General features: G+C 46.7%; 1 protein-coding gene across 1 annotated transcript in view; it reads right to left on the bottom strand.

Annotated features, from left to right (window-relative positions):
* The window catches only part of SNX7 (sorting nexin 7), a 106,026-nt gene extending 80,884 nt beyond the window's left edge, over nucleotides 1–25,142 (bottom strand). Inside the window, exon 1 of the mRNA XM_038745623.1 lies at nucleotides 24,777–25,142. Within this exon, the coding sequence (XP_038601551.1) occupies nucleotides 24,777–25,142 (366 nt within the window). The remainder of the gene's footprint in view (nucleotides 1–24,776) is intronic.
* Nucleotides 25,143–25,434: the final 292 nt, after the last annotated feature.

The raw sequence follows: 25,434 nt of genomic DNA, 5'->3' as shown, positions 1-25,434 counted from the left end.
CTTCACATGCCCGGGAATGTCTACTTTGGATGAATCAATCAATCAGTAGTATTTATTGAGCGCTTACTGTGTGCAGAGCACTGTACTAAGCGCTTGGGAAGTACAAGTTGGCAATATATACAGTCCCTACCCAACAGTGGGCTCACGATCCTATTGTCTTCCCTAAAGAGCACCAGTAGGAGCTCTCTCTCTCTCTCTCTCTGGTCTTCTTGACTTTCCTCATCATGGCTCTCAGTGTCCTCTGTAACGGACTGCCGCGCTGCCTTCCGGGGATCCCAAACAGCTTTCCTCAGGACCACTGAGGAGATTCTATCCCAACACACTTTCATCACACCTCTGAGAAACAGAAAAACGACTGCGGTGCCTTCAGCGTTCCCCACTGGCCACCCACCAGCCAACCATGCTGCCTGCCCAGGAACAGCCACCGGGTTCTCCTCCAAGGAGACTCCATCCATCCCACCCTGCCTCTCGCCAACCGGGCAGGAAAAAGATAAACACCCACAGAATGAGGCCTCCACAAAACCCCGGTATGCCTCGTGGTCCTCGACTCTGAGCTCTGAAGAGCCTGCAATTCTGCTCCTCTAGCCACAGCACCCTGTTGATTTTGATTTTGTGAATTTGTCTGACGTGTTAATGTTTCATCATTCTGGATTTTTCTGTCTCCAGTCCCTTCTCCCTTAGATTATGAGCCCGCCGAAGGGCAGGGAGCATGTCTAATTCCCACCTGTATATTCGCTCCCAGTCCTTAGCACAATACTCTGCATGCAGTAAGCAATTAATAAATATTACTACTACTACTTCCTGATTCTCGTTCTCCAAATCCCTCATCTGGCTCTCTAAATAATAATAATAACGCTGGTATTTGTTAAGCTCTATGCCCCATGCACTGTTCTAAGCGCTGGGATAGATACCAGCTAATTGGGTTGTCCCATGTGGAGCTCACAGTCTAAATCCCCATTTTACAGATGAGGTAACTGAGGCACAGAGAAGTTAAGTGACTTGCCCAAAGTCACACAGCTGAGCCCCCTCCTTCCTCTCCCCCTCGTCCCCCTCTCCATCCCCCCATCTTACCTCCTTCCCCTCCCCACAGCACCTGTATATATGTATATATGTTTGTACATATTTATTACTCTATTTATTGATTGATTTATTTTACTTGTACATATCTATTCTATTTATTTTATTTTATTAATATGTTTGGTTTTGTTCTCTGTCTCCCCCTTCTAGACTGCGAGCCCACTGTTGAGTAGGGACTGTCTCTCTATGTTGCCAACTTGTACTTCCCAAGCACTTAGTACAGTGCTCTGCACACAGTAAGCGCTCAATAAATACTATTGATTGATTGATTGATTGAAAAGTAGTGGAGCAGGGATTAGAACCCATGATGCCTGACTCTCAAGACTGCGCTCTTTCCACTAAGCCACGCTGCTACTTCTGTAGCACAACAGCTCCCGCCTGGGAGCCTGGGAGTCGGAAGGTAATGGGTTCTAATTCCGGGTTCTGCCACTTGTCTTCTGTGTGACCTTGGGCAAGTCATTTCACTTCTCTCTGTCACCGTTACCTCATCTGTCAAATGGGGACTGAGATGGTGAGTCCCCTGATTTGCTTGTATCCACGCCAGTGCTTAGGACAGTGCTTGGCACATAGTAAGCACTTCTGATATAACACAATTATTATTCTGATTTCCTCTCCCTGGGCCCCTCCATTCTCTCCAGGCCTTTCCGACTTCCTCTCAGGGTGTCCCGTTCCTTAGCATCACCTTTCCCGTTCCCTCCTGGCCTTCCGAGGCAGATAGCATCCAGATTTGATTGTCAAGCCCTGAACTGGTCATAAGCCCTGTAAAAAACAAAGCCTAGAAATTGAAAATGAAATAGCTTTCTAAATCAACTAGCCAACGGAAATCGAGTTTCCGGGATGAAATTCCAATCATACTCTTCTTATCCAACTGACAAGGGCAAAAAAAAGTTCTCAGTAAGAAAATGGCAATTCAGACAATGAAGCAGAAGGAAAACATAAATGTAAGTCTATTTTCCCTGGAAGATTATATTTCACAGTCTCTTTTATAACTGTTTGCCTAGAGATAAAAACAATAGGGTTTACTTTGTTTTTATAAAACAAATAGGCAATCTAGTTTCTCTGTAGGTAACTGTGGAGATACTGTGGTGTCTTTTGTTAAAATGCCACTTGGGAACATCTTATGGTTATCAGATGAATAATACCAGATCTTTCTTTACATATTGTATGCTATCAGTACACCAACATCTTCTCCAGGTAAAAGAATCATCCCCTTGAGAATCATACCAAGTCAGCAAAGACAAAACAAAAAGGCCAGTCAAAGTGCTGAGGAAAAAAAAAGACATCTGAGGAAAGGCAACAAATGCTGAAGGGCTCTGTGAAACCACGCTATTCAAAAGGACACACATGCTTGATGGGTTTAAAATTAGACTTCCCAGCTGTGTTTTGTTTCACTCTCTTTGTTTATAGAGATAATATTAAAAAGGATGAAGATTGGCCATAAACGCCATCTAATCAAAAATGTGACCTAGTGAAAAGTATGCCGGGAATTTACTGTGAAACATGGAGCAAAATGCTTCACCTTCCCTGAATAGGAATTTCTTACCGCTTTCAGCCTTTTAGTTCAGATACTCCACAGCCAAGATGGAGCACTTGTTGGTGGATTAATTCTGGCTGGGTTCCAGTTTCACTTTAGGGGTGTACTATATCTTATCCCCACATTAAAGGTAGGTGCTACTTCCCCTATGACCTGCAGAGTAAATCTAAATTACCCTGTTTGTCACTGCACGAGCTGTAAAACACCAATCTCAATCCTAATATGTTTAACCTGCATCTAAAAATGGTGACTCATGCTTGTAAATCCAAGATAGGTGAAGATAAACAGTACACAGGTTACTTTAAAAAGGTTCAATTGTATCTACTCGAAAAGACAGAATTAATCACAAACAAACTTTCTAAAAAGCCCAATCGTGCCATGTCATGATGGAACGAGATATCGATCCCAGCATTTAGTACCATATCTGGCACATAGCAAGCGCTTAACAAATACCATTAAAAAAAAATCTGGTAAAGTTGAATAACTGGTATAGACTTTATCCACACTTCTGCAAAAGTCAGTGTCCCAAACATGATGATGTGCAAGTTCAGGAACTCCACAGACTGCCTTAAAAATACCTTAAAGTCCTGTAGGACATTCATTCATTCATTCAATCATATTTATTGAGCACTTACTGTGTGCAGAGCACTGTACTAAGCGCTTGGGAAGTACAAATCGGCAACATATAGAGACGGACCCTACCCAACGATGGGCTCACAGTCTAGAAGGGGGAGACAGACAACAAAACAAAACAAGTAGACATGGGTTCTAATCCCGGTTCCACCATTGTCAGCTGTGTGACTTTGAGCAAGTCACTTAACTTCGCTGTGCCTCAGTTACCTCATCTGTAAAATGGGAATAAAGACTGTGAGCCCCATGTGGGACAACTTGATTACCTTGTATCTACCCCAGTGCTCAGAACAGTGCTTGGAACTTAGTGAACACTGAACGAACACCATAATTATTATTAATATTATTAGAAAGCTGTGAAATTTCAAGGATGGCACTAACACGAGCAACTCAAGGAACGATGTTATTAGGCCTTCCCAGACTGAGCCCCTTCCTTCCTCTCCCCCTCGTCCCCCTCTCCATCCCCCCCATCTTACCTCCTTCCCTTCCCCACAGCACCTGTATATATGTATATATGTTTGTACATATTTATTACTCTATTTATTTATTTATTTATTTTATTTGTACATGTCTATTCTATTTATTTTATTAGTATGTTTGGTTTTGTTCTCTGTCTCCCCCTTTTAGACTGTGAGCCCACTGTTGGGTAGGGACTGTCTCTATATGTTGCCAATTTGTACTTCCCAAGCGCTTAGTACAGTGCTCTGCACATAGTAAGCGCTCAATAAATACGATTGATGATGATGATGATGATTTGAGCACTTACTCTGTGTGGAGCACTGTGCAAAGCACTGGGGATAGTTAATATGTTAAACTAGACCCTTACAGGCTTCCAACATAAAGCATTCTGAGATAATAATAATAATAATGATGGCATTTGTTAAGCACTTACCATGTGCAAAACACTGTTCTAAGCGCTGGGGAGGATACAAGGTGATCAGGTTGTCCCAGGTGGGGCTCACAGTCTTAATCCCCATTTTACAGATGAGGGAACTGTGGCACTGAGAAGTGAAGTGAGTTGCCCAAAGTCACACAGCTGACAAGTGGCAGAGCCGGGATTAGAACCCACGACCTCTGGCTCCTAAGAGCCTGTGCTCTTTCCACTGAGCCACGCTGCTTATGGAGGTGGCACATTTCATTCAGCGCTTAGAACAGTGCTTTGCACATAGTAAGCGCTTAACAAATGCCATCATTATTATTATTATTCTGCACAGAGGTCGGGGGAGGGCAGATGACACTGACCCCTTTAAAGAATCCCGCTCCAGGCTCTCCCCTCTCCTCATGTTCCCAAACTGCACTCTGGGGACCAATTTCCAGGAGTTAAGAGTGCAATGGGAAAGCAGGCTGGGAGAAAGCCGGAGAGAATGAGGAACGATGGTGCTCTCCTGACTAGAGATCTTTGAGGCGCTTCCTTCTGTGCTTTCAGAAACACCTGACGGCAACCCTGAAACTGCTCTCTGAAAGTCTGGCGGCTGCCAGCCCTCAGGAAGAAGAGGAACCATGTTGTTTACAAGAACCTAAGTGTCTAGGCCCTGCCTCTAACTCAAGGGAGACAGCTGCCTTTCTGGAATTAGGTCCTGAAGTTGGGGTGAGGGAGAGTGCTGGGGGATGAAGGTCAGCTCTCAGAGTCCCTCCGGAGGCTACTACTCCATAGATAATTAAGGCCAGATATTGGGTAAGCTCATTCATTCATTCAATTATATTTATTGAGCTCTTACTGTGTGCAAAGCCCCGTACTAAGTGCTTGGGAGAGTACAATGTAACAACAAACATACTGATAATGTGGAAACCTAGCTAGAAACTAGGCATAGGGGGCTCAACAAATTTGGGCTTAGGTTCAGCCAGCAAAATGACCGACACTTGATCCTCTCCACCTCTTTCCATCTGTATGCAATCAATCAATCATATTTATTGAGCACTTACTGTGGGCAGAGCACTGTACTAAGCACTTGGGAAGTACAAGTTTGCAACATATAGAGACGGTCCCTACCCAACAGTGGGCTCACAGTCTAGAAGGGGGAGTGTGCAAGTGTGCCTACTCTGACTCCTGTGGCCTTTAAAGTTAATTGTACAGGGGCAACCCTCCAACACCCTAACTCTTTTCACTGCCAGGGAGGCGTAGATGAAGACTTTTTGTTTCCCCGTCAGCTTCAATAGTTGACTTCTACTTCTGATGAATTTAATTTAGCTTCTCATTCTACCTGTCTTTTCAAATCAATCAACCAACTGCATTTATTGAATGCTTACTGTGTGCCTAGCACTGTACTAAGCACTTGGGAGAGTCCAATATTGCAGTTGATGGAGATGTTACCTGCCCATAATCAATCAATGATCGAGCACTTATAGTGGGCAGAAGACTGTTCAAAGAACTTGAAAGAATTACAATATATTAGAGTTGGTAGAAACAACCCTAGCCCACAGGAGCTTACAATTTGGAGGGAGATATTATCTGAGTGATCCAAATCATGTTTCTTAAGAAGCACAACTTTATTGTGTAATGGGGAAGTCTCATAATATCTAATAACCTAAGATGATCTTTTGATAAATCAAAATATCAACTTTGTCACAAACTATTCATGATTCGCCCCTTATCATTAAAGGTTTACCAGCTGAGATTCCAGTTTTAATTTCCATGAAACAACCGTCAAAATCAAAACATTTTCAGGAAGAAAATTATTCATTTTCCAATCAAATAATCTTAATCTCTCTAGATCAACCTTCTTTGAGAACAGAAAAGGACAACGGTCAGGGTTGGAGAGGTAGATTTGAGAATCACCTGCATAGAATCAATCAATCATATTTATTGAGCACTTACTGTGGGCAGAGCATTGTACTTGGGAGAGTACATAGTTAGTACACACATTCCCTGCCCAAAATGACCTTACAGTTTAGAGGGGGAGACAGACATTATTATAAATAAATTACAGATAATAATAATTGCATTTGTTAAGCCCTTACTATGTGCCAAACACTGTTTTAAGCGCTGGGGGGGATACAAGGTGATCAGGTTGTCCCACTTGGGGCTCACAGTCTTAACCCCATTTTCCAGATGAGGTAACTGAGGCACAGAGAAGTTAAGTGGCTTGCCCAAGGTCACACAGCAGACAGGATTAGAACCCACGTCCTCTGACACCCAAGCCCATGGTCTTTCCACTAAGCCATGCTGCCTCTCCTCTGAACATTAGTGCTGTGGTGGGTGGATAAAGGATGCAAATCAGGGCAGTACAGAAGGGAGAGGGTGAAAAAATAATGAGGGCTTAATCAAGGAAATGGTAGTTGAAGCCTTGGGAGTGAATGAATTCTCCATGGGAATGGGTGTAGACAGAGAATAGAAAGGTGCCTAGAACTGAGCCTTGAGGGACTCCCTCGGTTAGAGAGAAGGAGTGTATGAAAGAGACTGAGAAGGAGCAACCAGAGAGAATAGTGTCAGTGAAGCCAAGGTTGGTTAATGTTTCCAGGAGAAGAGGGTGGTCCACAATGTTGAAGGCTGCTGGGAGGCTGAGGAGGATTAGGATGGAATAGAAGCCATTGAATTTGTCCTAGAGAGATTTCTATATCTGATGATATACATATGGGTTCTATAAAATCACTGGCAGATTTAACTCATTCTTATCTCATCTCAAAAAACAGGTTGCAGCCATACCACCGCTTTAACCCGGATTTCCCCCCCCTCAATTTTTACTGGGTGACCATCAGGGACAGTGGAGTGGAAGACTGGCCTTGTCTACTGCAACAACGTACCACCAAAGACTGAGAGAGGGGGAAGACGGGGAGAGGAAGGGTCTGGAAATTTGCTTAGGAATTTTTTTTTTATTTTAAATCATACAGTCTCTTAGGGATCACTTCCTGCGCTAGGCCCACAGTGGTGATAATTTACATGATGAACCAAAAGTATATATTGAGCACCTTGTGAATGAACACTTTACGAAGTGTTTGAGAGCATACAACAGAATTAATAGACTTGATTATTGCCCTCACAAAATTTACAATCTAACTGGGAACATAGACATAAAGAGAAATTACAGGTGGAAGGAAATAATGAAGATATGTACATTTATGGAAGGATATAAGGATCCAGGTGCTTAGGTGGCAATGAAGTTCTGAAGTGGCAATTGCGGGACACAGAGGGGGGAAGGTAAATTAATTGGATTACCCACAGGAGGGAAATGAAATGGATTATCCTCCTCCAAAATTCCTCATTTGGAGTTCATGGGAATTTTTATGAGCAGTAATGAAGGTCAAAATAATTTCCATGAAAGGTATTATTTCAAGAACTTTGTATTATAGCAATCCAAATTTAAAGAACAGCACACTTATGCCAGAGGAAATATTTATGCTCAGTGAGTCCAGATTTTAAGCAACTGGCTATGTTTTATCTTATTACACTTTTCTGCCTTCTGATATTCTATAGAAGTGTAGTTTATTATTGATAATCCTTTGCCATATCTTAAAATCTAAGTTCCCTGCAATGGAATCATTATTAGCAGGAAGAGAAAGGGATCTATAAATGTACCCCTACATTAAAAACATTATATGAACAAAAATAATGTGGAAAAAAATCCTCCCTTTAGTAAATTTGAGCAACAAAGTGCTGATATCAAGAATTTGAGATCATCTGTACTATCACCTCAATTGTATTTATTGAGCACTTATTCTGTGCAGATCATTGTACTAAGCGCCTGAGAGAGTGTAATACCACAAAGTCGGAAGGCAGCTCCCTGCCCACAAGGAGCAGTAAATCAATATACTACCTCAGCAAATCAATATATCCATAGCATATAGCAGGGAACACCTCATATTTTCCTTTTGAAATCTGATTCCTCCCACTTCCCTGTTCATCTGAGAGAAATGAACTGGGTACTGTCCAATGCTGAGATGAGAGCTTTAGGCAGAAACAGCAAAAAATAATAGAAATAATAATAACAATATGTTACGTTAGCACTTGCTAAGTGCAAAGTCCTGTAGTAGGCCCCGAGGAGGATAATCAGCTCAGACACAGCCACTCTACCAAAATTCTCCAGAGAAGTAAACAGACCTGCCCAAGGTTACACAGCAGGCAAGTGGCAAAACTGGGAATAGAGCCAAGGCCTCCCAACTCCCAGTCTCATGCTCTTTCCTCTAAGTCATACTGGAAAGAAATGGTGTGCTTTTGCCATTCATTTTCTCTCCCCTCCAATTAATGAACAAATGCTATTTCCACTGGGCACAGTGGGAAGAAACGGCGTACTTTCTTTTCACTTTCCCCTCTCCACCAAATAATGGGCAAGAATGTCAAAGAAAAAACGCTTTCATATACAAATGGGAGGAAAAACAGCAACAACAAATACCTTGGTATTTTCTATTTTTCCTGATTACACCTACTAGAGGATATTAGGAAGTTCTGGGGGGAAAAAAAGAAACCTCTTTTTCGGCTTCACTTTAATCCCAGTGAAAGAGTCTGCTGCTTGTGTTTTACAACTCCCCAAAATTCCTGCTGCAAAACAAAGACCTGAGCAGCTTCCACCTACTGCTAATGGCCACAGTGGATCCTATCTTGTTTTCAATCCAGTGAAGAGAGGATCAGTTACTAGTATCGAGTCATAATTCAGGAAGATTTGCCTCGAGAACTCCCAGTTGGCAAGAGTGGGCGCAGCGGTGCTTCTTGATTGGCTTGGTTATATGCACGGCCCTGGAAAGTTGATCTCCAGGGGAGTCCCGAGACACATTCGTTTACTGGCAAAACAAATTCAAACCCACAGTCCTTGACTGTATCACTGTTCCAAGGAATCCCAATCTTCAGAGGGAGGTCCTGAAGTAACTGCGATCTCGGGCGGGTTCATCTTCTCCGCCTCCCCCAAATCACTCCTAGAAATGTGCCAGTTTCTAGTGACCTGAGCCATTAAAGAATAACATACAACTAGTGCTAACAAAATCCCTGAATTCACCACACAACTTCAATCAGCAGGAAAATCAGACCTTTTATTTTTTTTAAATGATATTTGTTTAGGGCTTACTCTACGCCAGGCACGTATCACTGGGGCAGACACAAGCTAATCAGGTTGGACACAGTCCCTGTCCGACAGAGGGCTCGCAATCTTAATCCCCATTTTACGGGTGTGATAATTGAGGCACGGAGAACTTAAAGAACTCGCCCAAGGTCACAAAGCAGACGTGGAAGAGCTGGGATTAGAACCCAAGTTTTTCTGACTTCCAGGCCTAAATTCTGTCCAATAGGCCACGCTGCTTCTTAATCCCCCTTTGATTAGGGGCTGATCTCCTCTCTCATCTCTCTCTCCCTCCCTCCCCTTTCTCTTTCTCTCTCTCTCAAACACACACACAAACATGTAAGGCTCTCCCGTCATCAATTCATTCATTCATTCAATTGTATTTATTGAGCGCTTACTGTGTGCAGAGCACTGTACTAAGCGCTTGGGAAGTACAAGTCGGCAACATATAGAGATGGTCCCTACCCAACAGCGGGCTCACAGTCTAGAAGGGGGAGAGAGACAACAAAACACATTAACAAAATAAAATAAATAGAAGAGTAAATATGTACAAGTAAAACAGAGTAATAAATCTGTACAAACATATATACAGGTGCTGTGGGGAGGGGAAGGAGGTAGGGCGGGGGGGATGGAGGGGGAGAGGAAGGAGGGGGCTCAGTGTGGGAAGGCCTCCTGGAGGAGGTGAGCTCTCAGTAGGGCTTTGAAGGGAGGAAGAGAGCTAGCTTGGCGGATGTGCGGAGGGAGGGCATTCCAGGCCAGAGGGAGGACGTGGGCCGGGAATCAATGGTGGGACAGGTAAGAACGAGGCCCATTGAGGAGGTTAGCGGCAGAGGAGTGGAGGGTGTGGGCTGGGCTGGAGAAGGAGAGAAGGGAGGTGAGGTAGGAAGGGGCGAGGGGATGGACAGCCTTGAAGCCGAGATAAAGGGCACATTAATGGCTATTCATTTGTTCGGCCCACCCCCACTGTTACCACTTGACTGCCCCTCTTGCTCCATAGGCTTGGGGAAGAAGGACATGGTTAAGAAAAGGATGTCCGAAGCCTAAAGTTGACTGACTAGACCAAGGCCCGTCAAATGCTGAAACTGAAAGCTCATCTTTCTGAGAACTAAAACACCAAGTGTGGCTGAGTGGATAGAGCACAGGCCTGGGAGTCAGAAGGACCTGAGTTCTAATCCTGGCTCCGCCACTTATCTGCTGTGTGACCTTGGCCAAGTCACTTCACTTCTCCGAGCCTCAGTTACCTAATCTGTAAAATGGGGATCAAGAGTGTGAGCCCCACATGAGACAGGGGCTGTGTCCAACCTGATTAACTTGCATCTACCCCAGCGCTTACAACAGTGCTTGGCACATAGTAAGCTCTTAACAAGTACAATAATTATTATTATTACTTCACCTATTGGTCACTTAATGCTAATAGTGTTCTTGCCTCAAACTCACTCCACCCAATCCAGGTCAGTTTTATATATATGCACGAGAAGCAGCGTGGCTCAGTGGAGAGAGCACGGGCTTTGGAGTCAGAGGTCATGGGTTAGAATCCCGACTCCGCCACGTCTGCTGTGTGACCTTGGGCAAGTCACTTAACTTCTCTGAGCCTCAGTTACCTCATCTGTAAAATGGGGATTAAGACTGTGAACCCCACATGGGACAACCTGATCACTTTGTATCCCCCCCACCGCTTAGAACAGTGCTTTGCACATAGTAAGCGCTTAACAAATGCCGACATTATTATTATTATTATTATTATATTGACTGTCAGGGGAGTTGAGAGCAGGGAGGGGAGTGGATTGGGGGGTGAGAAAGGGGAAGGGAAGAGCAAGTACATCGGTGACAGCAAGAAAGAGGGTGACTGCATGAGAGAGTAAGATTGTGATGTCTGTGAACGTATTGCCTATGCACCTCCACCTTTCTGATTTCCGTTTTTTTTTTTTTAATGTCTGCACTTTGTGCCCCTACTCTATCTCTCACTTCCTTTCCTTCTTCCCTATAGCTTTCACAACCCCCTTAACCTCCACTGAACCCTGGATTAATCCTTCGTCTCCCCAGTTCCCTCCCCCATCCATTCACCATTGTCCATGCTTTGAATTCATTTATGTATCTTCATTGTAGCCATGAGGCTGCTGGGTCCTATCAGGGGCCTTGGTACTGCTGCTGCTGCCAGGTCTGCAATAGAATTTCACTTATACTTCAATCAATCATATTTATTGTGTGCGCACACAATAGGTACAATATAACCATAAACTGACACATTCCCTGCTCACAACGAGCTTATAGTCTAGAGGGGAAGACTGACATTAATAGAAATTACAGCGATGTACACAAGTGCTCTGGGGCTTGGTGGCGGCGGGGAGAATAAAAGGAGTAAGTAAGGGTGACCAAAAAGGGAGCTGGGGGGAAGAATAAAAGGAGCAAGTGAGGGTGACCAAAAAGGGAGCTGGGGAAGAGGAAAGGAGGGCTTAGTCTGAGAAGGCCTCTTGGAGAAGATGTGCCTTCAATAAGGCTTTGAAGCAGGGGGAGTGTAATTTTCTGTCGGATATGAGGAGGGAAGGCATTCTAGGCTAGAGGCAGGATGTGGGTGAGAGGCCAGTGGTGAAACAGATGAGATTGATCATCATCAATCGTATTTATTGAGCGCCTACTACGTGCAGAGCACTGTACTAAGCGCTTGGGAAGTACAAATTGGCAACATATAGAGACAGTCCCTACCCAACAGTGGGCTCACAGTCTAGAAGGGGGAGAGAGACAACTTATGATGTAACTTATACAAGGGCCCAGGTCTCTGGCAGGGCAAGAGCAATATGTTCATGGCATGAAACCAAATGTTTTGACAGGCCCGTTCCAGGCCCCTTACCCCGCTCACCCCACTGGGGGCAAGATAATACGGAGCTTGAGTGGGAAACCAGGGTGACAGTGCATCATAATGGAAAGAGCCGTGGGAACTGCAGTAAAAATGAAATGGTAGTGCTTCCTGCTGGCTTTGGAGTCATTCATTCATTCATTCATTCAATCGTATTTATTGAGTGCTTACTGTGTGCAGAGCAGTGTGCTAAGCACTTGGGAAGTACAAGTTGGGAACATATAGAGATGGTCCCTGCCCAACAACGGGCTCACAGTCTAGAAGGGGGAGACAGACAACAAAACAAAACATATGGACAGGTGTCAAATCATCAGACTAAACAGAAATAAATATGTATTTACATATTACATATAATATATATATTATATATAAATATTGTATATAAGTATATACATAAATAGAAATACCTCATGCAGCAAGGAGAATGTAGGGAGGGCAAAACAGATCTGTGCTAGTCATTGAAAACAAATCAATCAATCGTATTTATTGAGCGCTTACTGTGGGCAGAGCACTGTACTAAACGCTTGGGAAGTACAAGTTGGCAACATATAGAGATGGTCCCTACCCAACAGTGGGCTCACAGTCTAGAAGAACTGAAATGAAAACAGTCTCCAAAATAGCTAGCCTCCTAGAAGGAACACAGGCCAGAATCAGGAAACCGGGTTCTAGTCTGCTCCTCCGCTCATCTGTTGTGCAACTTGGGAAAAGCCACGACCTCTTTGGGCCTCTACCTCCTCCCCTGTAGAGTGGAGAGCGATACCCGCTCTCCCCCAACTGGAATCCCCATTTGGGAGAGGGGAGTACAGCACTTAGCCCAATGTCAGGTACGCAGGAAGCATTTAATCCCGTAACGATTCCTATACCTTTGGGGAGCCCATGGAGCGGTGGTGGGGAACGAGCCACCTGTCCCGGGGCTGCCCACCAGGCTCCGGAGCTCACGGTCGGGGGAGGGTGGCATCTTGGCATCATGGGGGGGCTGCCCCCAGCAGCCTCACCCAGTGGCAGGACAGGATGCATCCAGCAGCCCCCCCAGAAGTCTCCAAAGGTCCTAATCACTCCTTATGGCCACCCTGGAGGTCCACAAAGTCAGTCAAGTCCCAATTGCTCCTGCTAGAGGGCTTCCAGCTCACCCCAACTGCAAGGAATTGGGCCTGCAAAATGGGTAAGTTGGTTGATTTCAAGAAAACCACTTTGGGGCAGAGGATGGAGGTGCTTCAGCTGGGCCCCCAAATCACCCCAAATCCGCTCCGGCAGAAAGGTAACAGCCACCCCACCCTCTCTCCCAGAGTCTGCGGCTCCCTGAGATGGAAGTGAGAAGGTTGGGAGGGAGGATGCAAACAGAAGGCTCTCCCCCCATCCTCCACCACCTTCCCTTCCCCAATCCCGATTTTGCAGCTCCGGAGGGTGGAAACGGCAAGCTGCATAAGCAGCCAGAACAGTGCAGACAGACGGGGCAGCAGGAGAAGGGCTGGACCCACACCAGGGCACAATGGAGAAGCAATGTGACCTACTGGAAAAAGCATGGGGCTGGGAGTCAGAGGGCCAATCCCAGCTCTGCCCACTGCTTGCTGTGTGACCTTAGGCAAGCCACGTAACTTCTCTGTGCCTCTGCTTCCTCAACTGCAAAATGGGGATTAAATCCTATTCTCTCCCACTTAGACCATGAGCCCCTTGTGGGACACCATGTCCAACCTGATAAACTTCTATCTACCCAAGCTCTTATAATAGTGCTTGACTCATAGTAAGCCTTTAAATGCCATAAAAAAATGGAGGAAGGGAAGGTGGGATACAGCTGAGGGGGGATCAGGGCATACAATGCAGGGGAGAAGGTAGCAAATTTGTTAAGTGCTTACTGTGTGCCAGGCATTGAACAACGGGCTGGGGTGCATACTAAGAAATCAGGTTGGACACAGTCCCTCACAGTCTCGGTTCCATGTGGGGCTCACAGTTTCAATCCCCATTTTACAGATGAGGTAACTGAGGCACAGAGAAGTGAAGTGACTTGCCCAAAGTCACACAGCAGACAAATGGCAGAGCCAAGATTCAATTCCATGACCTTATGACTCCCAGGCATGTATTCTATCCACTATGCCACTCTGCTTCTACCATCCTCTGACTTGACAGCCCCTACTAGCCACAGAAACTGCCAGGACAATGGAGACAGAGGAAGCAAAGTCTCCAATGGACCCTCACAGCACTGGATTTCTGATCAAATAAAGATAAGAAAAGACAAAAGAAAGGGGAGAGAATTCAGGGGGACCATAAAGACAAGAATGTGAGGGGAGATTGGAGGGTTAAAAGAGTCACAGTAGGGGGGCCTGGGAGGAGTGGGTATGCAGGGATTATTTCCCTAGTAAACTTGCCAAAGTAGAGGCCCACCAACAATCCTGTCAAAAGGAAGTGAATTCTGTCCGGGCTGACACAGAACTGCTGTTTAACAGATGAGGACTCAGCCACAGAGAGCTGAAGAAGCTCGCTCAGCATCATCCAAAAATAAATGGAACCGGGCAGAGTAGTGGGAAAGCGTGGGGAGATGTTTCATGATGAGAGGACAAAATAAAAAAAGGAGCCCTCAAGTGCCTTCACCTCTTTCCTCTCCAGGGAAACTGGGCAGTCAGTTTAAACTGGGACAGGATAGAGGGCAGGGGAAGATTTAATTCATCCTTCCTGAGATTATGGTTGTGGTAGAGCAGTGAGTACTGATGACAACAATCTCTGCTTGGATTTCCCACCGACACTTCAAAATTAATATATCCAAAACACCATCCCAACCAAACTCTGTCCACCCTTGGAATTCTCTATCGCTGTAGACAACACCACTATCTCATCTGCCTCCCAAACCCATAACCTTAGCATTGCCCTCAACTCATCTTTCTCATTCAATCCACACACTAAATCTGACACCAAATCCTGTAGGCCCTACCTTCACAACATTCGCTAAAATTCACCATTTCCTCTCCATGCAAACTATTACTACATTGACCTGAACAGATATTTTGCACCTTGACTATTTTATGTCTCCTAGCTGAACTCCCTGCCTTCTGTCGCTCCCCCATTCCAGTCTATACTTCACTCTTTAGTCTGGATCATTTTTCTTAAAAAAAAAAAATTAGGTCCACCTCTCTTCATTCCTCAAAAAGCTCCAGTGGTTGCCTGACACCTCCATATCAAACATCAGCTCAGCTTTAAATCACTCAGTCACCCTGCCTCCTCCCATGTCTGATACCACAAGTCAGCCACACATTTTGTTCCTCTAATGGCCAACCTACTCACTGTACCTTGATCAATATTTATTGAGCACTTACTATGTGCAGGGCGCTATGTTAAGTGCGTGCTTGGAACAGTATTAAGAGAAGCAGCATGGCTCAGTGGAAAGAGCACGGGCTAGGGAGCCAGAGGTCATGGGTTCTAATCCCAGTTCCGCCATTGTCAGCTGCGTGACTTTAGGCAAGTCACTTAACTTCTCTGTGCCTCAGTTACCTCATCTGTAAAATGGGGATTAAGACTGTGAGCCCCACATGGGACAACCTGATCACCTTGTATCCCCCCCAGGGCTTAGAACAGTGCTTCACACATAGTAAGTGCATAACAAATGCCATCATTATTATTACTACACAACAATATAAGAGAGACAGTTCCTGCCCAAGCACCGCTGCCTAGCGGATAGATCACGGGCATGGGAGTCAGAAGGTCATGGGTTCTACTCCTGCTCTGCCACTTGTCTGCTGTGTGACCTTGGGCAAGTCACTTTACTCTGTGCCTCAGTTACCTCATCCGTAAAATAGGGATGGAGACTGTGAGTCACATGTTGGGACAGGGACTGTGATCAATCCTAATTTGCTTGTATCAGCCCCAGGGTTTAAAGTACAGTGCCTGGCACATAGTAAGCGCTTAGCAAATACTGTAATTATTATTATTACAGTCTAGAGGAGGAGGCAGACATGGATATAAATGCATAAATTATGGATATAAACACAAGTGTTGTGGGGCTGAACGACACAGAGGGGGCGGGGAAAGAGGAAATGAGGGCTTAGGGAAGGCCTCTTGGAGGAGATGTACCTTCAATAAGGCTTTGAAGTGGGAGAGAATAATTGTCTGTCCGATATGAAAAGGGAGGAGTTCCAGGACAGAGGCCGGGGGTGGGCTAGGGGTCGGTGGCGAGATAGACAAGATCAAATCGAGGTATGGTGACTAGTTTGGTATCAATGGAGCAAAGTATGTGGGCTGGGCTGTAGAATAGCAAGGTCAGGGGCAAGGTGTTCAAGTCCTTTAAAGCCACTGGTACAGAGTTTCTGTTTGATTCAGAGGAGGATGGGCAACCACCAGAGGTTCTTGAGTAGTGAGGAAACATGGACTGAACGTTTTTGTAGAAAAATGTTCCGGGCAGCAGAGTGAAGTATGGTCTGGAGTGGGGAGAGACAGGAGGAAGGGAGATCAGCAAGGAGGCAGATACAGTAATCATGGCAAGATAGGATAAGTGCTTCGATTAGTGTGGTAACAGCATAGAGGTAGAGGAAAGGACAGATTTTAGCGATATTGTGAAGGTTGAACAGGATTTAGTGATAGATTGAATATGTGAGTTGAATGACAGAGAAGAGTCAAGGATAAGGCCAAGGTTACGGGCTTGTGAGACAGGAAAGATGGAGGTGTTGTCTACAGTGATGGGAAAGTCAGGTGGAGGACACGGTTTGAGTGGGAAGATAAGGAATTCTGTTTTGGACATGTTAAGTTTGAGGTGATGGCAGTACATCCAAATAGAGATGTCTTGACACCAGGAGGAAATGTGAGACTGCGGAGAGGGAGAGAGATCAGGGCTGGAGATGTAGATTTGGAAATGGCCATCTGCATAGAGGTGGTAGTTGTTCCCATGTGTGCGAATGAGCTCTCCAAGGGAGTGGGTGTAGATGGAGAATAGAAAGAGACCCAGAACAGAATCTTAAGGGATTCCCCCCTTCTCCACATTTAGTGGGTGGGAGGCGGAGGAGGAGCCTGTGAAAGAGATTGGAAATGAGCAGAAAAAGAGATGTTCCCAGGATAAGGGGGTGGTCCACAGTGTTGAAGACAACTGAGAGGTGAAAGAGGATGGACTAGAGGTCATTTGATTTGGCAAGGAGGAGATCACTTGTGACCTTTGAGAGGGTGGCTTTTATGGAGTAAAGGGGACAGATTGGAAGGGGTCAAGGAAAGAACTGGAAGATAGGAACTGGAGATAGTGGGTGTAGACACCTTGCTCAAGGAGTTTGGAAAGGAATGGTAGGAAGGAGATGGGGCAATAGCTGGAGGGAGCCATGGTTGGGGTGGGGGGGGGGAGAAGGGAAGTGTTTGGTTTTTTTCAGAACAGGGAAAAATTAGCATGTTTCAAAGCAATGGGAAAGAAGCCCCTGGAGGGTGATTACATTGAAGATAACATTCAGAAAGGGAGGGGGCAAGTGATTTGATAAGGAGTGAAGGGCTGGGGTCAGATGTGCAGATGGAAGGGGTGGGTTCTGAGAGAAGGCAGGAGATCTCCTTTTGGGATACTGCTGGGAAGGATGGGAGAGTCGAACAAGGGGCAGGAGGCGAGAGGGACTGGAGAGGGACAGGAGAGATTTTAAGGAGATTACGTTTGATAGTTTCAATTTTCTTAATAAAGTAGGAAGCCAGGTTATTAGGGGAGAGGGATGGGAGAGGTGTCAGGGGGTGGGGGGCGGAACGGATCATAGGGTGTGTGAAGAGGGAGTTAAAAATCTGGAAAAACTGGTGAGGGCAATGGGCATAGGTGCCAAGAAGGACGGAGAAACAATTTTGGCAGGCAGAGAAGAGGGCAGACAAGGATGAACTTGAGGTGGACAAAGTCGGCCTGGTATCTAGATTTCCTCCAGCAGCACTCTGTAAGTTAGGCACAGGAGCAAAGGAGGTGGATTGCAGAGGTGATCCAGAGCTGTGGGTTACTGGTATGAGAACAATCTCACCTAGACTGTGAGCCCACTGTTGGGTAGGGACCATCCATATCTGTTGCCAACTTGTTCTTCCCAAGCGCTTAGTATAGTGCTCTGCACACAGTAAGCGCTCAATAAATACGATTGATTGATCTATCTCACCACTAATCCCTTGCCTGCATCCTGCCTCTGGACTGGAACTTACTCCTCCTTCATATATTACAGACCACTACTCTCCCCACCTTCAAAGCCTTATTAAAATCACAACTCTTTCAAGAACTCTCCCCCGACTAAACCCGCATTGTCCCTACTCCCTCTTCCTTCTGAGTTGTCCTCGCGCTTAGATTTGTACCCTTTAAGCACTTATATTCATCCCATCCTTAGCCCTACAGCATGGATGTCTACATCATAATTTATTTTAATGTCTGTCTCCCCATCTAGACTGTAAGCTCCTTGTGGGCTGGACACGTCTCTATCAACTCCAATGTATTGTACTCTCCTAAGCACTTAGTACACTGCTCTGCACCTAAGCGCTCAATGCATACCATTAATAGACTGATGAAGATGAGATCCTCCTAAATTAGACTATGAGCCCCATGTGGGAAAAGGACCATGCCCAAATTGATGAACCCATGCAGCACAGCGTGGTTCAGTGGAAAGAGCACGGGCTTTGGAGCCAGAGGTCATGGGTTCAAATCCCGGCTCCGCCAATTGTCTGCTGGGTGACTTTGGGAAAGTCACTTAACTTCTCTGTGCCTCAGTTACCTCATCTGTAAAATGGGGATTAAGACTGTGAACCCCCCCATGGAACAACCTGATCACCTTGTAACATCCCCAGGACTTAGAACAGTGCTTTGCACATAGTAAGCGCTTAATAAATGCCATCACTATTATCATTATTATTAAAACAGTGTATAATCAATCAATCAATCAATCGTATTTATTGAGCGCTTACTATGTGCAGAGCACTGTACTAAGCGCTTGGGAAGTACAAATTGGCAACACATAGAGACAGTCCCTACCCAACAGTGGGCTCACAGTCTAAAAGGGGGAGACAGAGAACAGAACCAAACATACCAACAAAATAAAATAAATAGGATAGAAATGTACAAGTAAAATAAATAAATAAATAAATAAATAGAGTAATAAATATGTACAACCATATATACATATATACAGGTGCTGTGGGGAAGGGAAGGAGGTAAGACGTGTATAACAGAGTAAGCACTTATAAATGATAATAAAAATAAAAAATAATATTAAATGATTTCTCCAATCAGTGACCTGCAGGTCTGTGTCTCACAGACCGACCAAATCTGATATTTAACTTGAACTACTTTTAAAGTGGTAGAATTCATTAAGTTGTACTTCATTTAACAGGTTCTTGAGGCATTCCCTAAATCAGCGGCATTTTTCAATCAATTATATTTATCGAGCACTTTCATATTGCTTAACTCTAAGTGCACACTGCATAGAATAAGAAGGAAAAGAAAGGGTTGGTAACAGGCTAAAATTCTGTATCTAGTTAGCCTCTATCTGTGGAGATTTCTGAAGATGTGGTATTTGTTAAGCGTAGCGCTGGCGCGGATACAAGCAAATCGGGTTGGACACAGTCCCTGTCCCATGTGGGGCTCATAGGCTCAATCCCCATTTTACAGATGAGATAACTGAGGCCCAGAGAAATGAAGTGGCTTGCCCAAAGTCACACAGCAGACAGGTAGCAGAGGCAGGATTAGAACCTAAAGGCAGAAACACCCCACAAAAAAAATAAGGGGTTGTTTATAAAAAAATTAACTTCAGGAGGAAACTAAAGTTAACATGTGGCAATGTTTATTTCTACTTACAAATGAAAGTTTTGCCAAATGGTGATTTTTAGTAAAGGCATCAATTAGAACTTACATCATTTTTCCACTTTCCAAATTCAACTCTTTCTGGCTGTCAATTATTCCGCTGACCTGAGTTGCTCCCCCAGATAGTTCAAAGCGCCATTTAACAATTGCCCAGGCTCTTTAGGGGTCACCTCGTTGTTTTCAACCCATTTTCGACTGAGACCAGACGTTTTACAAAATAAGAAAACAACCGATGGTGGGTTTCGCTTGAACCTCACCTACCGTCCGTCTCTAAATTGAGCAAAGAAAATGCCGGGACGGCCAACCATCCGTCTCTAAATTGAGCAAAGAAAATGCCGGGACGGCCAACCGTCCGGCTCTAAATTGAGCAAAGAAAATGCCGGGATGGCAGCCCGATTAAACTAGGTGGAGGAAGAGGAGGAGAGGAGAAAGAGGAGGACATTTTTAGACTGTGAGCCCACTGTTGGGTAGGGACTGTCTCTATATGTTGCCAACTTGTACTTCCCAAGAGCTTAGTACAGTGCTCTGCGAACAGTAAGCGCTCAATAAATATGATTGATGATGATGATGATGAGGGACTAACCCCCTTCCCGCATCTGGGAGTGCCCACTCCCAGTCTCATCCCGACTCATTCTTCCTTCTTGATTCTGATTTCCATTCAATCTGTCCCAACCCAACAGGGTGGGCCCAGACGAACCAACGGCTCTGCTACTGGCTGGACCCCAGGCCTGGGAGCCAGAAGGTCCTGGGTTCTAATCCCGCCCTGCCACTTGCCTGCTGTGACCTTGGGGAAGTCACTTCTCTGTGCCTCAGCTCCCTCATCTGCAAAATGGGGATGAAGACTTTGAGCCCCCCATGCGGGACAGGGATCGTATCCACCCTGTTTTGCTTGTAAGCACCCCAGCGCTGAGAAGCTGCAGAGCCCAGGCCTGAGAGCCAGAAGGTCCTGGGTTCTAATCCCGCTCTGCCACATGCCTGCTGTATGACTTTGGGCAAGTCACTTTGGTGCCTCAGCTCCCTCATCTGTAAAATGGGAATTAAGACAGTGAGCCCCATGCAGGATAGGAATTATATCCACCCTGATTTACTTGTAAGCACCCCAGCGCTGAGAAGCAGCATAGCCCAGTGGCTAGAGCCCAGGCCTGAGAGCCAGAAGGTCCTGGGTTCTAATCCCGCTCTGCCACATGCCTCCTGTATGACTTTGGGCAAGTCACTTTGGTGCCTCAGCTCCCTCATCTGTAAAATGGGGATTAAGACAGTGAGCCCCATGCAGGACAGGAATTGTACCCACCCTGAGTTACTTGTAAGCACCCCAGCGCCGAGAAGCAGCATGGCCCAGTGACTACAGCCCAGGTCTGAAAGCCAGAAGGTCCTGGGTTCTAATCCTGCTCTGCCACTTGCCTGCTGTATGACTTTGGGCAAGTCCCTTCGGTGCCTCAGCTCCCTCATCTGTAAAATGGGGATTAAGACAGTGAGCCCCATGCAGGATAGGAATTGCATCCACCCTGATTTACTTGCAAGCACCCCAGCACTGAGAAGCAGCATGGCCCAGTGACTAGAGCCCAGGCCTGAGAGCCAGAAGGTCCTGGGTTCTAATTCTGCTCTGCCACTTGCCTGCTGTATGACTTTGGGCAAGTCACTTTGGTGCCTCAGCTCCCTCATCTGTAAAATGGGGATTAAGACAGTGAGCCCCATGCAGGATAGGAATTGCATCCACCCTGATCTACTTGTAAGCACCCCAGCGCTGAGAAGCAGCATAGCCCAGTGGCTAGAGCCCAGGCCTGAGAGCCAGAGGGTCCTGGGTTCTAATCCCGCTCTGCCACATGCCTGCTGTATGACTTTGGGCAAGTCACTTCTGTGCCTCAGCTCCCTCATCTGTAAAATGGGGATTAAGACAGTGAGCCCCTTGCAGGATAGGAATTGTACCCACCCTGATTTACTTGTAAGCACCCCAGCGCTGAGAAGCAGCAGGGCCCAGTGGCTAGAGCCCAGGCCTGAGAGCCAGAAGGTCCTGGGTTCTAATGCCGCTCTGCCACTTGCCTGCTGTATGACTTTGGGCAAGTCACTTCGGTGCCTCAACTCCCTCATCTGTAAAATGGGGATTAAGACAGTGAGCCCCATGCAGGATAGGGCTAGAGAAGCAGTGTGGCTCAGTGGAAAGGGGCCGGGCTTTGGAGTCAGAGGTCATGGGTTCAAATCCCGGCTCCACCAATTGTCAGCTGTGTGACTCTGGGCAAGGCACTTGACATCTCTGGGCCTCAGTTACCTCATCTGTAAAACGGGGATTAAGACTGTGAGCCCCCCGTGGGACAACCTCATCACCTTGTAACCTCCCCAGTGCTTAGAACAGTGCTTTGCACATAATAAGCGCTTAATAAATGCCATTATAAAAAAAAAAAGAGTCCGGGCCTGAGAGTCAGAACGTCATGGGTTCTAATCCCGGTCCGCCGCTTGCCTGCTGTGTGACCTTGGGCAAGTCACTTCACTGGGCCTCAGTTAACTCAGCTGAAAAACGGGGATTGAGACTGTGAGCCCCACCTGGGACAGGGACCGTGTCCAGCCTGATTACCTTGTATCCACCCCAGCGCTTAGTACAGTGCCTGGCACATAGTAGGTGCTTAATAAATACTATTATTATTATTATTATTACAGTGCCTGGAACATAGTAAGTGCTTAATAAATACCATAATAAGGATAGTTATTATTACAGTGCCTGGAACATAGTAAGTGCTTAATAAATACCATAATAATGATAATTATTATTACAGTGCCTGGAGCATAGTAAGCACTTAAATACGACAATTCTTATTATTAGTAGCCTAGCCCCACCGAAGGGACCGTTCCAGCCGGCTGCGAACCCCGAGATTCCTGGGGGATGAAGGGGCCCCCCGGTTTATCCAGCCACCCTTCCTCGAACCCCGAACCCTGGCTCCACATCTGCTCCCTCGCCCGGCGTCCCGGGTGAGGGGCGTCTAGTGTCAAGAGCCCGGGTTTAGGAGTCAGAGGTCGTGGGTTCTAATCCCGCCACCGCCCCTTGTCTGCTGTGTGACTTTGGGCAAGTCACTTCACTTTTCTGGGCCTCAGTTACCTCCTCTGGAAAATGGGGGTGAAGACTGCGAGCGCCACGTGGGACAACCTGATTACCTGGCATCTACCCCAGTGCATAGAACAGGGCTTGGCACACAGTAAGCACTTAACTGTCATCATCATTATTATTATTATCATCTAAGCGGTTCAAACAGTGGGCGGAGATTCTCCGCCCCGAAGGGAAAAAACAAAAAAAAAAGAGGGGACTAGAGGAGGAGCAGAAAACTCTGTAAACCCTCCGGGGGGGGGCAAGGGTCGTCTCTCTTTATTGCCAGATTGTAATAATAATAGTGATGGCATTTATTAAACACTTACTATGTCCAAAGCACTGTTCTAAGCGCTGGGGAGGTTACAAGATAATAATAATAATAATAATAATGGCATTTGTTAAGTGCTTACTATGCACAAAGCACTGTTCTAAGCGCTGGGGAGGCTACAATAATAATAATAATGATAATGGCATTTGTTAAGCGCTTACTATGGGCAAAGCACTGTTCTAAGCGCTGGGGAGGCTACAATAATAATAATAATAGTGATAATGGCATTTGTTAAGCACTTACTACGGGCAAAGCACTGTTCTAAGCGCTGGGGAGGCTACAATAATAATAATAATGATAATGGCATTTGTTAAGTGCTTACTATGGGCAAAGCACTGTTCTAAGTGGTGGGGAGGTTACAATAATAATAATAATGATAATGGCATTCGTTAAGTGCTTACTACGGGCAAAGCACTGTTCTAAGCGCTGGGGAGACTACAATAATAATAGTGATAATGGCATTTGTTAAGCGCTTACTATGGGCAAAGCACTGTTCTAAGCGCTGGGGAGGTTACAATAATAATAATGATAATGGCATTTGTTAAGCGCTTACTAGGGGCAAAGCACTGTTCTAGGCGCTGGGGAGGCTACAATAATAATAATAATGATAATGGCATTTGTTAAGCGCTTACTAGGGGCACAGCACTGTTCTAAGCGCTGGGGAGGCTACAATAATAATAATAATAATGATGATAATGGCATTTGTTAAGCGCTTACTATGGGCAAAGCACTGTCCTAAGCGCTGGGGAGGTTACAAGATGATCAGGTTGTCCTCCTTCTAGACTGTGAGCCCACTGTTGGCAACTTGTACTTCCCAAGCGCTTAGTACAGTGCTCTGCACACAGTAAGCGCTCAATAAATACGACTGCATGAATGAATGAATCCCCGTTTTACAGATGAGGTCACTGAGGCCCGGGGAAATTAAGTGACTTGCCCAAAGTCACACGGCTGACAATCAGTCCAGTGCTCTGCACACAGCAAGCGCTCGATAAATACGGTTGAATGGGAAGCAGCGTGGCTCAGTGGAGAGAGCCCGGGCTTTGGAGTCAGAGGTCGTGGGTTCAAATCCCGGCTCTGCCACTTGTCAGCTGCGTGACTTTGGGCAAGTCACTTCACTGGGCCTCAGTTCCCTCATCTGTAAAATGGGGATGAAGACTGTGAGCCCCACGTAGGGCAACCTGATCACTTTGTATCTACCCCGGAGCTTAGAACAGTGCTTGGCACATAGTAAGCGCTTAACAACTACCAACATTATTATTATTATTAAGAACTGGTGGGGCGGGATTCGAACCCATGACCTCTGACTCCAAAGCCCGGGCTCCCTCCACTGAGCCACGCTGCTCCTCTGCTTTCCAAGCACTTCGTAGAACAGTGCTTTGCACATAGTAAGCGCTTCATAAATGCCATCATCATCATTATTATTATTATTATTAATTATTAGAGCGCTCTGCAGAGAGTAAGCGCTCAGTAAATAGGACTGCTCCCGGGCCGGGGCGGAGGAGGGGGGTCTGGCCGCCGACCTCACCTTACTGAACACCTCCAGGTCGTCCTCGTCCTCGTCCTCGTCCTCGTCGTCCAGCTGCGGGTCCGGGAGGGGGCCGGGGCTGGGCGGCGGCGCCGGGATTGGGAGGACCGGGATGACCGGGATTGGGATCGGGAGCGGCGGCGGCGTCCAGCTGGTAGCCTCCATCCCGTCTGCCTGCGGACCGGACCCGGCCCCGCCCCCGGGCCCACGGCGCCCGCCCATTGGCTCGCCCGCCCGCCCCCGGCCACGCCCCCGGACCCACGGCGCCCGCCCATTGGCTCGTCCGTACTCCCCGGCCACGCCCCCGGACCCACGGCGCCCTCCCATTGGCCCGAGGCCGGTCCGCCCGCCACTGGCCACGCCCATGTCCACGCCCCCGGACCCACGACGTCCGCCCATTGGCTCGTCCGCCGCCCCAGGCCACGCCCCCGTCCCAACGGCGTCCGCCCATTGCCTCGTCCGCCCGTCCTCGGCCACGCCCCCGGACCAGCAGCGCCTGCCCATTGGCTCGTCCGCCCTCCCCCGGCCCAACGGCTCCTGCCCATTGGCCCGCGGCCCGTCCGCCCGCCACCGGCCCCGCCCCTGGACCAACGGTGCCCGCCCGTTGGCTCGTCCGCCCGCTCCAGGCCACGCCCCCGTCCCAACGGCGTCCGCCCAT

This window comes from Tachyglossus aculeatus, chromosome 4, assembly GCF_015852505.1.
Source record: "Tachyglossus aculeatus isolate mTacAcu1 chromosome 4, mTacAcu1.pri, whole genome shotgun sequence".
Lineage (NCBI taxonomy): Eukaryota > Metazoa > Chordata > Mammalia > Monotremata > Tachyglossidae > Tachyglossus > Tachyglossus aculeatus.
The sequence above is the reverse complement of the archived record's forward strand: the minus strand, read 5'-3'. Positions and strand labels throughout refer to the sequence as shown.